Genomic DNA, 15,380 nt, shown 5'->3' on the forward strand with positions numbered 1-15,380 from the left:
TCACAACTGACAGCCTTGATTTACACTTGCTGATATCAGCTAATTACACAGGCTGATTTCTCTAAACACACAGAGTCAATTTCTCAGCAACTACCTGTATTTTCCTTCTCTGCTGTGTAAGAGTTTAGGTCCGCTTTAAGTGGAAAATAATGTACTAGCTGCTGGTGTCAACTTAGACCATACATTTAGCGATTTTGGCAACTATCAAACAATAGACTGATGTTTCTCTAATCGAAACTGATTGGAGAGAGATCTGCTGGCCGCCATAAACCGCAGGCCGATCCCCGATCGATTTCAGCAAGAAATATTTTGGTGATCTCCGCCACCTTGCCCCCGGCCACCTAATGCTTTATGTCCCCCTCCCCCCATGCCTGTGCAGTTATACTTTACCTGTCACACCATCCCCACCGAGTGTCTGAGCCCTATTGCCACATTTGCGCCCCCACATGGTTGCAAGAAATAGGGCATGAACATGATGGCAGGGATTAGATTGTAAGCTTCTTGGCGAGCGGCACATTCGGTAAATAAAAGGTAGCTCAGAAATCATTCTTAGTGCACGTTTGCTGCCCCTTCAGCCCCTGAGTGACAGATCCGGCTGTTGGTAGACGCCCATCACTATGTGCAAACTCTGTGTAACAGGGTCAATGTTTGGAAGGCTAACTGCTACTGCCACCTTGCTGCCCACAGACCGCCCCTTACTTTCATGGTGCCCTAGGCTATGGCCTTTGTGGCCTTGTCTGAAATCCAGCCATGGATGTATGGCCACCTTTAGATTTAACAGATTAAAGGGGTTGATACATCATGTTATACTCTGTATTTAATACCATCCTAGTGAGCAGAGGATGCTGGGACAAGGTTAAAGGGGACCTGAGCTCTTGCACAGGACAGAAGGAAAACATAGATAAATGCATCCTGTGTGTATTTAGAGAGTTTAGCCTGTCTAATTCCCCGACTAATCACATCTGTAATTTGGTCCTGTAGCTGTGTTAGCTGTGTCCATAGCTGTGTCAGCTGGCTGCCTCAGCAGACCAGCTGATTTGTTAACACATGATGTTAACCCTATGTCTGCTTCCATGAAAGCAGAAAGTAGAAACACTGCAGATGTATTGCAGGATTTCTATCAGCTTTAACAGATAAATGTTTTTCTTTAAACGTTATTATGCTCTTGCTTACAGCGGAATACAACCCTGCATTTCAACTTTGCTCTAAAACATTATGTAGAGCATGTTATATGCAACCAGCATTTATTTTTTACTAGTCCAGCATTGGAAGAGTTACACACAGAGCTTTAAAGTTCCATGGATAGAAATGCTGCCACAGCCGAAGTTTAGATAGATACATTTAAGTAAACACAATGTAACAAGGAATGTGACTCACTCTCTCTGACTGTGCAGGAGCTGGAGGACAGCCAGAGAGTGTGTAACATTCACCACTTGTTACACTGTGTTTACTTAAAGAGACACTGAAGCGAAAAAAAAAAAATATGATATCGTGAATTGGTTGTGTACTATGAATAATTACTAGAAGATTAGCAGCAAAGAAAATATTCTCATACTTTTATTTTCAGGTATATACTGTTTTTTCCAACATTGCATCATTCTATAATATGTGCAGATTACACAACACTCAGCATTCAAAATGAGTCTTTCAGAGCAGTCTATGAAGTAATAACCTCTCCTCTAGCAGAGAAAAAGTAAACAGTTTACTTACAGTTGAGATAATAAAAGTCAGATAACAGCCCTCTCCAGGACTAACTTAGTCGGAGAGCTTAATGGCTTGTTTGCATAGAGATAACAACTGGAGTTTCTTAACTCTTCCTGTACTGGAAACAATTACACTGATGTATCTGATCTTAATGTTTTATTTCTTAGCTGTACTACACATACAAAATCATAATATCATATTTTTTTTTCCGCTTCAGTGTCTCTTTAAATGTATCTATCTAAACTTCGGCTGCGGCAGCATTTCTATCCATGGATCTTTAAAGCTCTGTGTGTAACCCTTCCAATGCTGGTCTAGTAAAAAAAAATGCTGGTTGCATATAATATGCTGTGCATAATGTTTTAGAGCAAAGTTGAAATGCTGGGTTATATTCCGCTTTAACTTTTAGAGCCGAGAGAAAGTTCTGAGTTCAGGTCCGCTTCACATTCAGAGGTGTGTGAGCACCATACTGCTTCCTGTGATTCCATTATGCTGGTTAGTGTAAAATGCCCACAGAACAGGTTCTCTTTAATGGTGACCCTAATGACAATGTTAGACAGTTATATTTGTTATCCTGTAACGGACACCGCTGTATCGTATGTCAGCGTTTCATTTTGGGCGGATGTATATATATCTTCATGGCTTCCTAGCGCAGAAAGCATGTGGCCACGGCTAAATACAGCGGCTGAAAAGTCGCCCCCCTCCTCGCTTCATAGAGACTAAAAACTGCTGCTGACCTATTGGATTCCTTGCATACCGAATGAGGGGAATTGTACAGTGAGCAGCCCATTACTGTACGGTCTATATTGGTCACCGCCGTCCGCCATTTTGCCGCCTGCTGCCTCTGCTTGGCTGTCACGGAGTCGCTGGGCTGTCATGTCTAACCTGCGGCCAAACACACAGGAGGGACAAAATACTAACGGAGATGCGTGATATATAAAAGGATTCTTTAAAGGCCACCTGAAGTGAGAGGGATAAGGGGGCTGACATATTTAATTCCTTTTAAAGGGAATCTGAAGTGAAAATAGTACAGCTAAGAAATAGAGCAATAGTAGCAAAGAACAGAGTCTCATATTGTTTCCAGTACAGGAAGAGTTAAAGAGGACCTGTAACTTTACACCTCAGGATCCTATCGAGGCTTCCCGGTCCTCTTCCATCCCACGGTGGCAGCGCTAGCTGTCCCTATACGGCGGCCATGTAAATATTTACCTTCCAGGCTCCAGTGTAGGCGCGGTATCGGCTCTCCGCTCTGGGTCAGGCGAATATAACCGATTCCGTTCTACTGCGCCTGCACTGGACCTGGGGAAGGTAAATATTGCAGGCACTACTGCGTCTGCCCCACAGCCGACTTTCCTTGTCGGCTGTGGTTTCGGGGGCCTATCGCTGCCACCGTGGGATGGAGGAGGACGGAGGAAGCTTCGCTAGCATCCAGAGGCTTCCCCCTTCCGAGGTAAGTACCCCTGGGGACCATTTTGAAGTTACAGGTCCTCTTTAAGAAACTTCATTTATCTATGCAAAACAGCTGCTCTGATCTCGCCGACCAAACTTGGGTCGGAGACAGTCCTATTTTCTGAAGCACTCATACATCAAAGAAACAATGAGACAGCTTCAGATAAGGTTTTACTGCAGGGGAGTTCAAAGGGTCATTGGGTCTGCTCTGTTTCATAGTTTAGAATACAGTGTGTGGTTTGTATACTACAAGTGGGACAGAATGATGCAATATTATTAAAAAAAAAAAAAGTTATATAATGATGTTCGATTAATTATCTGTACTACACATACAATTCATTATAACATTTTTTTTTCCGCTTCATTGTCTCTTTAAGCAATACCAGTTGCCTGGCTGTCCTGCTGATCCTCTGCCTCTAATACTTTTAGCCACAGACCCTGAACAAGCATGCAGCAGATCAGGTGTTTCTGACATTATTGTCAGATCTGACAAGACTAGCTGCATGCTTGTTTCTGGTGTTATTCAGACACTACTGCAGCCAAATAGATCAGCAGGGCTGAAAGGCAACTGGTATTGTTTGAAGGTAATAAATATGGCAGCCTCAATATCCCTCTCACTTCAGTTGTCCTTTACGGTTGGCTGGATTAGCCATCAGTAAATAATACTGATATTGTATAACAACTTCACCTAACACTATTCTCACACAGAACCCTCCCTTACCAGTGCGTAACTTTGCATTACTTTTGTCTTGCTTATTTAGTTGTTATACATAAACAGCAGCACCTATGAAGGAACCGGAAATGTTTGCTTTGCTTTCATTTTGTGTCCAGTGGACATTAAGTGGGCCTCAACCAAACCTCAGAAAGGGAACCAGTCTATTTCCATCAACCAATCACATATTCTTTGTTGTTATTTTTCTTTGAAAATTGTTTATTGTTGAAAGTTTGTTATGCAAAACCTAAGGAAACTTTTTTTATTAAAACCGAACGAAAATTCAGCAACACTCATAACCATTCGATAGGACAACGGTATAATATTTATACTAAACAAATCTCCACTTCTCCAGCCTTTAAGCTCAACCTGGCAACACTTTTTGAAAGATCAGCGGACAGATTCTCTGAAGGCTCATACACACGTACAACAAAGTGCACAACCAACACCACGACGTGACATGATCGATTACCACAGTAAACCGTTTACACGACTTGCATTTTTCAAGCACCAACCAAGTGACCGCCCAACTCATTAACATACTGTGCGCACAAGCAAAACGACTGACTGCAGGACATGGCCGAATTCAAAACATGTACGTCGATTGAACACACGTGGCCAACTGCACGATATCAGAACAGTGAACGGTGTACACACACCTGATTGTCTTCCAACAGACCAAAGCCAGACGACAATCAGGTGGTTTGGTTGAGCGTGTGTTCAGGCCTTTAGATATGTTAGAAGTAATATGACCTTCAAAGATGATCATCTCGTTGTATGCCTACAAAGCTTACTGCTTAACATATTGCAGGATGATTTCCTCTTAACGTTGTACAACTGCGGAGGTAGGGTGTTGTTTTTTAAGACGATACACAGTCAGGAGAACACTTGTGTGAGAACTGCGGAGGTAGGGTGGTGTTTTAAGATGATGCACAGTCAGGAGAACACTTGTGTGAGAACTGCGGAGGTAGGTGGTGTTTTAAGACGATACACAGTCAGGAGAACACTCGTGTGAGAACTGCGGAAGTAGGTGGTGTTTTAAGATGGTACACAGTCAGGAGAACACTCGTGTGAGAACTGCGGAGGTAGGGTGGTGTTTTAAGACGGTACACAGTCAGGAGAACACTCGTGTGAGAACTGCGGAGGTAGGGTGGTGTTTTAAGATGATACACAGTCAGGAGAACACTCGTGTGAGAACTGCGGAGGTAAGGTGGTGTTTTAAGACGGTACACAGTCAGGAGAACACTCGTGTGAGAACTGCGGAGGTAGGGTGGTGTTTTAAGACGGTACACGGTCAGGAGAACACTCGTGTGAGAACTGCGGAGGTAGGGTGGTGTCTTAAGACGATATGCAGTCCGGAGAACACTCGTGTGAGAACTGCGGAGGTAGGGTGGTGTTTTAAGATGATGCACAGTCAGGAGAACACTTGTGTGAGAACTGCGGAGGTAGGTGGTGTTTTAAGACGATACACAGTCAGGAGAACACTCGTGTGAGAACTGCGGAAGTAGGTGGTGTTTTAAGATGGTACACAGTCAGGAGAACACTCGTGTGAGAACTGCGGAGGTAGGGTGGTGTTTTAAGACGGTACACAGTCAGGAGAACACTCGTGTGAGAACTGCGGAGGTAGGGTGGTGTTTTAAGACGGTACACAGTCAGGAGAACACTCGTGTGAGAACTGCGGAGGTAGGGTGGTGTTTTAAGGCAGTACACAGTCCGGAGAACACTCGTGTGAGAACTGTGGAGGTAGGGTGGTGTTTTAAGACGGTACACAGTCAGGAGAACACTCGTGTGAGAACTGTGGAGGTAGGGTGGTGTTTTAAGACGGTACACAGTCAGGAGAACACTCGTGTGAGAACTGCGGAGGTAGGGTGGTGTTTTAAGACGCTACACAGTCAGGAAAACACTTGTGTGAGAACCGTGGAGGTAGGGTGGTGTTTTAAGACGGTACACAGTCAGGAGAACACTCGTGTGAGAACTGTGGGGGTAGGGTGGTGTTTTAAGACGCTACACAGTCAGGAGAACACTCGTGTGAGAACTGTGGAGGTAGGGTGGTGTTTTAAGACGGTACACAGTCAGGAGAACACTCGTGTGAGAACTGTGGAGGTAGAACCTTTGTGGAAGATAATTTATGGACACAGCACACTCATGTGTTCCACCAGCAGGAGAGGAGTCCAGTGACAGGGAGGGGGGAATCTGAGGTTGGCCCCACTCTGCCTGTGGTCAATGGATTCCAAGCTCCGTCTGTAATGACTAGTTCTGTATACCGACCAAGCAAATATTTATCTTGGGCATGCAGTAACCATAACAATGTTTAAATACAAATGTGGACGGTTACTAGAAATAAATGATGTGTAGGGTTTGTGTAAGGACAAGTGAGAGCCAAAATAAAGGGTTACCATTCGAAATATACCAACCAGCTGTGCATAAGGGGTGGCCAACCTGTGGCAGAAGCACTGTCCGGCAATATTGTACTGTAAACCAGTATGCTCCCATCTGTCAGTTTACTAGTAGAAGTAAATCAGCAAAGGCAGGAGTTAATTTCTCATTACTGGTTTCTGATACTTTCACAGGTTGCACATTTAAACAAGTCCGTTGTATAAAATAAAAGCTGTAAACAAACTGCTTGATAAGTAAACAAGAAGTATGGTACTTAAAACATAGCAAAAAGATGGGAAAAAAAGACCAAAAATGATATCTTCGGTTAGGTAATACTAATTCTAAAATTCTACATGTAGGCATTTTAATAGCATCTGGTCTCTACTTGTTAAGAAAGATATTCCTTACCTGCAACTCTCTGAGCAACAAGTCCTTCCAGGTTATAGTTGTCATCTTCTGGAGGATCTCTGATGGGTTGCGGTGGTTGGGCGTTGACAGGTGTGAGGACCGGTGAGGTTACAGAAGGCAGCTGAGGGCTGCTATGCATGAAAGCAGACAACGGTGGAAGATTAGAGGCGCTAGTGGGTGTCCCGTAACTGCAACTTCTAACCAAGGTGGGCTGAGGTTGCTGGGTTTGATAGCCATATGGAGAATAAGATCCAGTAGTGGTGTAGGGCTCCCGGTATTCATTCAGTGGCCTGGCCATCTCCACCGGTCGCGATGGTTCATGTACTCCAGAAGAGTAGGATCTTGGACCTTGCTCGACAGGTATATAAGGCTGGCTGTAGGACTGTGTAGGAAGGGAGCCAGTTGGAGTGACGGCATAGGTATGGCTTGGTCTTTCAGGTGCCACCTGGGAGGACTGATAGCCATATGATGCCAAAGCAGGTTGGGCAGACTGCGATCCCACAACCGGCATTGATCTGTCCTCTCTTGAAGCAACAGGTACGCTCTGGGACTTGTGCATTTGCGAAAATGAAGGATCAAGGTCCAACATTAGCATGTTAAGTGCTTCAATCGACTGCTCAATTTCATTCTGTGAGGCCATGTTGGGGAATTCAGGGATACTGTGGCTTTGGGAAACAGTCTGAAAAGTGCTTGGTTGCGGACTCGGGCTGATGAACTGAATGTCCGTTGGAGTGTCTTGCTGACGGGATGGTGGGCGACTTCCACCCTGTTGCCAAGAGTTAAGACCCCGTTGGACAGCCTCCCTGCTACTTACACTTCGGGCTGGCGCTTGGGGCATCAGTGGGCCAGGGTCGTAGTTTGTCGGTTCCGTAGCAGTGAAAGACTGAGACCGGTACATCCCATTCGGGTCATAATAATATAAGTGCTTTTGTGTCATTGTGGCTGAAGGAGATTGTCCCCAACTGGACAGGGCTGGCTGGTTGACTTGATAGGATGACAGACTATCTTGGGCAGATACAGAAGGCCTCATCTGACTGCCGAGATCTGGAACTGTTGTGTTTTTTATGATGTTCTGGTTGTTGTAAGGATACACACCATTGATCATTGTTTCCTTCGTAGGATAACTATGTTTATGTAGCTTATCTATACCATTAAGGGTTGTTGGCCCATTGGTTAAGGTCACGCTCATAGGAGAGCTCTCCTGATAGCCAGCCTCACTTATATTGGGTGTACCGTCAAAGGATGACAGTGTTCCCAAGCTGCCAACACTATGTCCGTCATGGTTGGGCAAGTCATCATCCAAGATATCGGTCTCCCGTTCAGCTGGGGGGGACAGGCTGTCTCCATTGACGTGAACCTGTGCTGGGACCACATGCAACATAGCTCCTGCAACAGTAGTTCCCGGGTTTAGGTTGTGCATCTGCGGGTCAGTGTCTAGTCCGAAGCCGCTGAGAAGCCTTTCGAGTTCTTGCTTCTCTTCTGGCGTCAACCCTTGGTTGGAGGCCGCATTGGCCACCTGCTCATCGGTTTTGTCGGTTTTGGTGGAGGCGGTGGAATTGCCTGAATCGCTGCTCACCGACAAGGTGTGTTCAATGTGATTGGGAGCAGCAGACAGAGGGATGACGCCGGCATTTACTGTGCTCGTGCTCCCATTGGTCGAGTCTTTCTTCTTGACTTTAGCGTACAAACTTCCATCTAGAGGACCTTGCGTGTGTCCGACCTCTGCAGATAAAAGAAGAAAAAAAATCGTTACTGCTTTATTACGTTGATAGATGCCAACATGGCAGCACATTAAAATCTACACGTCTACAGTTTGGTTTGCTTAAAAGCTCTTGTAACATCCTGAGGAACCGACGAGAGCCAAAAAGGCTCCCATCTGAAACCACCGGGACCTCAGCTTCAGTTCCAACATCAATTCTTATCTCACGGCAAAGGCATTAAATGTCCTTATCAAAACAAAGATCAGCCCGTAAATCTAATAGAATTCTTAATTTAAACGCCATCACTTCAATCCCACAGGACCTTGTCCCCGATCCAAGCACTTTAGCCTCTCGATATTAGCTTGCCACCACAACAACAGCTTGTTTTAATGCACGGGGTAATGGCGCCTTGGAACGAGGTATACAAACATATGGCGATCAATTATCAGCTATCTCCACAAACAGCAGCATGACTCACGCAGCGATGGGCTGTTATCTACAGAGACGCCTCTGTGGAACAAGTTAGTTTATTTAATTTTTGGGGGGTATTGCAGATTGGCTATCCAGTAACACATAATTGGAAACATTAACTTGTTTGTAAAAAGGAGGGGTTCAGAACACATATTGATCTGGAACTCAGATGATAAAATGATGTTTTTCTTGAACTTAAGAGGTCATATAAGGCTTCTTGATTGAAAATCTATCTTTCAGGAACATCTCAAGGAACAGTTTGAAGCAGAAAAAAAGAGCACCAGAACCAGTGGCTGGATAGTGTACTGGTTAAGGGCTCTATGAGACCAGGGCTTGAATCCTGGCTAGGGTCAGTACCTGTTCGATAAGAAGTCCTTCGGCAAGACTCCCTAATGCTAGGTACACACCATACAATTTTCTGTTCGATTTACCTGCCAGATAGATTTTTTTTCCAAGATGTTGGGAAAAAATCTGGCAGGTAAATCTAACAGAAAAGTGGTATGGGGTGTACCTAACACTGCTGGGTGGTCTCTTGAGCACGTCTCAGTGGCTGCAGCTCTTAAATGCTTTTGAGTCCAAGAGGAGAAACGCGCTATACAAATGTTAGGAGGATTAACCACCCTGGTAACAAGGGTGCCACGATAGGCGGCAATGTAAAAAGCAGCGATTAGCGGCAATACAGGGAAATTTGGGTGCCCGGATGTGTCCGATAAAATATGACTTATCGTACAGCGCTGCGTAATATGTTGGTGCTATATAAATCCACAAAGACTCATTAGGGTGCTGCTGACCTCCTCTGTCCAATCAGCATGTCCTGATCTGTCTGTATTAAAGGGAACCTAAACTGAGAAGGATATGGATTTTTCCTTTTAAAATAATACAAGTTACCTGACTCTCCTGCTGATCCTGTGTCTCTAATACTTTCAGCCACAGCCCCTGAACAAGCATGCAGATCAGGTGCTCTGACTGAAGTCAGACTGGATTAGCTGCATGCTTGTTTCAGGTGTGTGATTCAGCCACTACTGCAGACACAGAGATCAGCAGGCCTGCCAGGCAACTGGTGTTTTTTTTTTAAAAGGGGAACATCCATATCCCTCTTAGTTAAGGTTCCCTTTACGTAGAGTGTGAGTGTCCAGGTGAAAACTGATGCCGGGTTGCAGGCTGTGCAGCCTTCCTGGCCTCTACGGAATCATCTGCATCACAGGACTGGCTGGACAGAATGATTAACTTTTTAGCAGGTTTGTCAGATTACACAGTGTTGTCTGTATCTGGTTATCTGATAAGAGTTCAGCTGCTGTTTATTAGCAGCAGTGTGAATTTTTTTTACCATAAACATCTCATCCCATTGCCTCATTTTCCCCACCCCGTATTCCAGGATAATGAGAGACATAAGTTGAGAAGGGATCTCACACAAACGTGCTGATGTTTCATATAAACTTTTTTTTTTTTTTAGTTATGAACCAATAATATACTTAACCCTGACTTACTGATGGCAGTCCAAATACTGATTCCCCGCCCCTTTCTTTATTAGAAAGGGAAATAGAGAAAGCAAGAGTGAGGAGAGAGAGCAAGAGAGGGAGAAAGGGAAGGAGAGAAAAGAGAGACACGGAACAGAGATGACAAAACAAGAGTATCTTAGAAGTGAGAGGAGATAGAGGGGGGTGAGAGAAGGGGACTAGAGAAGAGAATGATTAAAAAAAAAGAGAGAGAAAGCAAGAGAGACGGGAGAGAGAATGGAATTGGAGGAGAGAGAGGTGTGAGAGAAGGGGATTGGAGGAAAGAGGGTGAGAGGAGATTGGTGGGGTGGGACAAGGGCTTGGAGGAGAGAGAGGAAGGGGGGGGGGGGTGAGAGAAGAGAATTGGAGGTGAGAGAGAGGGGGGTGAGAGAAGGGAACTAGAGAAGAGAGAGGGGGGGGGGGGTGAGAGATGGGAATTGGAGGAGAGAGAGGAGGATGAGAGAAGGGAATTGGAGGAGAGAGAGGGGGGTGGGAAAAGGGAATTGGAGGAGAGAGGGTGAGAAAAGGGAATTGGAGGAGAGAGGGTGAGAGAAGGGAATTGGAGGAGAGAGGGTGAGAGAAGGGAATTGGAGGAGAGAGGGTGAGAGAAGGGAATTGGAGGAGAGAGGGTGAAAGAAGGGAATTGGAGGAGAGAGGGTGAGAGAAGGGAATTGGAGGAGAGAGGGTGAGAGAAGGGGATTGGAGGCAAGAGAGAGGGTGAGAGAAGGGGATTGGAAGCAAGAGAGAGGGTGAGAGAAGGGAATTGGAGGAGAGAGAGGGGGGTGAGAGAAGGGAATTGGAGGAGAGAGAGGGGGGTGAGAGAAGGGAATTGGAGGAGAGAGAGGAGGGTGAGAGAAGGGAGTCGGATGATAGAAAGGCAAAAAACAAAAAAAAAGAGGGGAAAAAAAGATAAAGGGGGTTGGGGTGGTGAGGAGAGGCAGGTAGGGGGGGGGGGGGGGAGGGTAGAGAGGCAGGTAGAAGAGGAGGAAGCCAGAGAGAGAGGTGGAGAAACACAAACAGAGGGCAGTGACAGGGAATGGAGCAGACGGCATGAAGGGGGTCCCTGCTATACACAGAACACTGCTGAGCTGTCATCCTGTGGCAGATCTGTGACTCGTCTACTGTTGGATGTACCCCAGACATATGTGGCTACCAGCGATGCCCGGTGCAGCAGAGGGCGGAGCCAGCACTCCATGTCCTTTGCAGTGACTCAGGGCCCCGCCACACCCCTCTCCCCAGAGTTTACTGTCACAGTCTGGATATATTTATACCCACTGAGAAGCTGAGGCCGTCTGACTCACACTCTGCTTACAGGGTGGAGGTGAGAAGAACTTCATGGCACCAAAACAGGCGGCCCAAATACCCAGGCACTGCCAGCGCCCCTGTGTACACATTGCAGGGGGAGGAGTCACCATACCAGGGGGCATGCTGGGAATACACAATGAGATTTTACTGCAGATTTACTGTCCGATTGATTTTTCGATCATTATCCATTCACTTCTATGAGAAATTGATCAGAAAAAACGAACGAAAATCGGATCGGACCTGTCGGAAATTATCTATTGAACCATCTATCTGCCAAAAAAATCTCAAGGTGTATTCCCAGCGTAACATTTCAAAAATATGACCGATGTACGACACACGTTCAATTTTACCCCAATTATGATAAACATTATTGGAAACTCTGAGAAAATTGAAAGGTTGTGTATATTAATCAATTGACAATCTAAAGGTGCCACTAACGATCCAATTTCTAGCGCAAAATCGTTCAAGCGATCAGATAATTCTGATCGGAAGAAAAATCGTCCACTACACCATCAACGAGCCAATCTATGCTTCCAATGTATCGCAACCAACAAGAAAAGACAAATTTTGGTTTGATGAAAATTGAATCGGACGACTACTTTTATAATTGTTCGTAATCGATTGTACACATCAACGATGATTATTTACAACCAATCCGATCAGAATTTCTGATCGCTCAAACGACTTTTCGCTAGAAATTGGACCGTTAGTGGCCACCTTAACACATACCATACAATCTTTAGTAAAATTGAAGAAAAAATTCCAGCATTCCGGATCGATAAAAATCCCCCCCCCCCCCCCCCCCCCCCCCGAAAACAACAACAACAGGAAATCCGTTTTTTTTGGGAGATCCAATCATATTTATCGAATTGCCGTAAAATCGGATCATTTTATTGCATCGTGTGTGGCCACCTTTCTGAACCTTTTGGTAATCTAAGGTGCAAAAGGGTCAAAGAAGGTGGGCCCCTTGACATGTACTAGGCCCCAGGCACCTGCCTAGGTTGCCGTTTGATGTCCTGCTCTGAACAGGTCCATTCTTCAACTACAGGGTGACAAATTACCGGTTTCAGCTGCAATTTCCGATTTTGAGAAACCACCATTGATTCTCAAAGCGCTAGTCTAGTGCAAGTCTATGGAGGCGATTCCACAAGCAAAATGGCAATTGCTGTGCCTGCAGCATTGTCGGTGTGATTACATCCAGGGAATGCAGGTTTCAAAATCCCATTCCCAGAAATTGCTGTGTTTAGTGCAAAAATAGAGATTTTTTTCTTTTTATTTCTAGTGGGTCTCAGTCCTTGGTGTGGTTTTTAATGTATTTTTATTTTATAGAACATTATTTTTTTTTTAATACATAATATAGAAACAAATGTTTGAAGAATGATAACGTTTTTGCACAATAAAAAGTGGGGGGACCTGTTGCACCAATTCATAGCTTTTTAGCAACAGACAGCTGCTTGCTCACTCCCAGTCTGAAACACTGCTCCGTACAGTCACATGGGCATGCAGAGGAGATGCTGATTGCTTTGTCAGCTGAGGCCACGCCTCCCTGCTGACTGATAGCCTATCATAAGGTATGCCTCGAGAGTAACCAGCAGTGCGCAGGCACCTGTAGTTCACTGAGTAGTAGAGGATCAGCGAATTGGTGTAGTTGATGTTTTCCTTCTTTTTGCTAAAAACAACCACTTTGGTTTTACAAATCTTTTTCAAGCATAATTCAATCAATCTTGTATCAAAGATACGTTTTAAAGTGTAACCGAGGTGATATGTGACATGATGAGATCGACATGTGTAAGAACATTGCCAAGCACACAAATAACTAGGCTCTGATGCATTTTTTTTCTTTTACTGCCTGAAAGAGTTAATCTTCAGGCATGCAAGTGACAGTGTCTCTCCAGTCGGGACCTAGTCTAATTAGAACTGTAACTCTCACTGATAAGGTATTACTGTCATAAAACTTTCCTGGCAGAGAACAGCTTCTGAGGGCAGGGGATAGATAAAAAAAAGATAAAACGTTCATGTATTTTAACTCTGGGACACTTTATAGACTCCCATTGACCAGATACAATAAAACATTAAATCTACTTTGTAAATGTTTAAACGTTATATAGAACCATACAGTATCTAAAACAAAATGTCATTTTTAGGAGTAGGAGGATAGATACAGTTGTTTATCCAATCAATTTATTTTTACGTCGAGTTCACTGTCTGAGCTGTAAAATGTAAAGTGTATGTGTATAATGTATATATGTGAGGCCAGAATAGATTATATCACTGTACAGAAAATCTCTGAAAATGAGTTATGTATAACTGCAGAAGAGTTACAATCTTTATAATACTTTTCTTTAACTAAATCCCCCCCCCCCCTTGCTGTAGATAGCTGCTGTGTGATTGGCTGGCAGGAGAGTATCTGGTGATATCACAGCGTCTCACAGATATTGCACATTGTTTCATAACAATGGCAGCTCAGGCCAAATGTTTCCTCAAGTCCTATCTGTGTTTATGCAACAGCTGCAGAACTCAGATAACAGGACATGACAAGACGTTCCTGGCTCAGAAACCCATCCGAGAGTTCAGAACCGGGATCTCTGCTGCACATACTGGGGGGTAGCAGGGGTCTGCACATACTGCAGCTAAGTTACTATAGGTACTGGCACAGAGTAACAGCTTATACTGGGGGTACCACTGATCAGCACACACTACAGCTAGTTTACTATCAGTACAGGCACATAGTAACAGCTTATACTGTACATACTGGGGGTAGCAGAGAACAGCACACACTGCAGCTAGTTTACTATTAGTACAGGCACATAGTAACAGCTTATAATGTACATACTGGGGGTACCACTGATCAGCACACACTGCAGCTAGTTTACTATCAGTACAGGCATATAGTAACAGCTTATACTGTACATACTGGAGGCAGAAGAGATCAGTACACACTGCAGCTAGTTTACGATCAGTACAGGCACAGAGTAACAGCTTATAATATACATAGAGGAAGTAGCAGAGTGCAAAGAAACCACTTATGCTGTACATACAGGAGGTAGCAGAGATCAGCACACACTTCAGCTAGTTTACTATAATTGCAGGCATAGAGTAACAGCTTACACTGTACATAGTGGAGGCAGCAGGGATCACCACACACTGCAGCTAGTTCACTATCACTACAGGTACAGAGTAACACCTTATACTGTACATACTGGAGGTAGCAGGGATCACCACACACTGCAGCTAGTGTACTATCAGCACAGGCACAAAGCAACCACTTATGTTGTACACACTGGAGGCAGCAGGGATTGGCACACACTGCAGCTAGTTTACTATAATTGCAGGCATAGAGTAGCAGCTTATACGGTACATAGTAGAGGCAGCAGAGATCATCACACACTGTAAATAGCTTAGTATTAGTATAGGTGCATAGATACAGTTCCTGTGAACAGGCTGAAGCCTTACAATTGCTCACCACCTACTTCCTGTCGCGACAAGTTCTGCCTCATGTAGACACATTTCCCGACTTTGTAATGCAGGGATGCTGGGAAATGTAGTCTGGCAACTTCTGATCCTGCTTCTAGTACCACACAGTCACACTTAACTGACCTGCCGCTGGCTGAATCCAAGGAGCACAAGAAGAGAACTGTGGTGCAGAAACAAACACTGGTGAGTCCACTCTGCCCACCACTTTGCTCCTATACACTGTTTACTGTAACTTATCATCCTGAGTCTTGCATTCAGTTAGTGCAGACCTTCAGGAGCTGCAGAACT

General features: G+C 44.7%; 1 protein-coding gene across 11 annotated transcripts in view; it reads right to left on the reverse strand.

The window, feature by feature from the left end:
• The window catches only part of TNS1 (tensin 1), a 608,338-nt gene that overhangs the window by 65,579 nt on the left and 527,379 nt on the right, over positions 1-15,380 (reverse strand). For all 11 annotated transcript variants that reach the window (XM_068246095.1, XM_068246100.1, XM_068246098.1 and 8 more), the window contains one exon: positions 6,647-8,368. In XM_068246095.1, coding sequence (XP_068102196.1) covers positions 6,647-8,368 — 1,722 coding nt within the window. The remainder of the gene's footprint in view (positions 1-6,646; positions 8,369-15,380) is intronic.

Source organism: Hyperolius riggenbachi, chromosome 7, assembly GCF_040937935.1.
Source record: "Hyperolius riggenbachi isolate aHypRig1 chromosome 7, aHypRig1.pri, whole genome shotgun sequence".
Lineage (NCBI taxonomy): Eukaryota > Metazoa > Chordata > Amphibia > Anura > Hyperoliidae > Hyperolius > Hyperolius riggenbachi.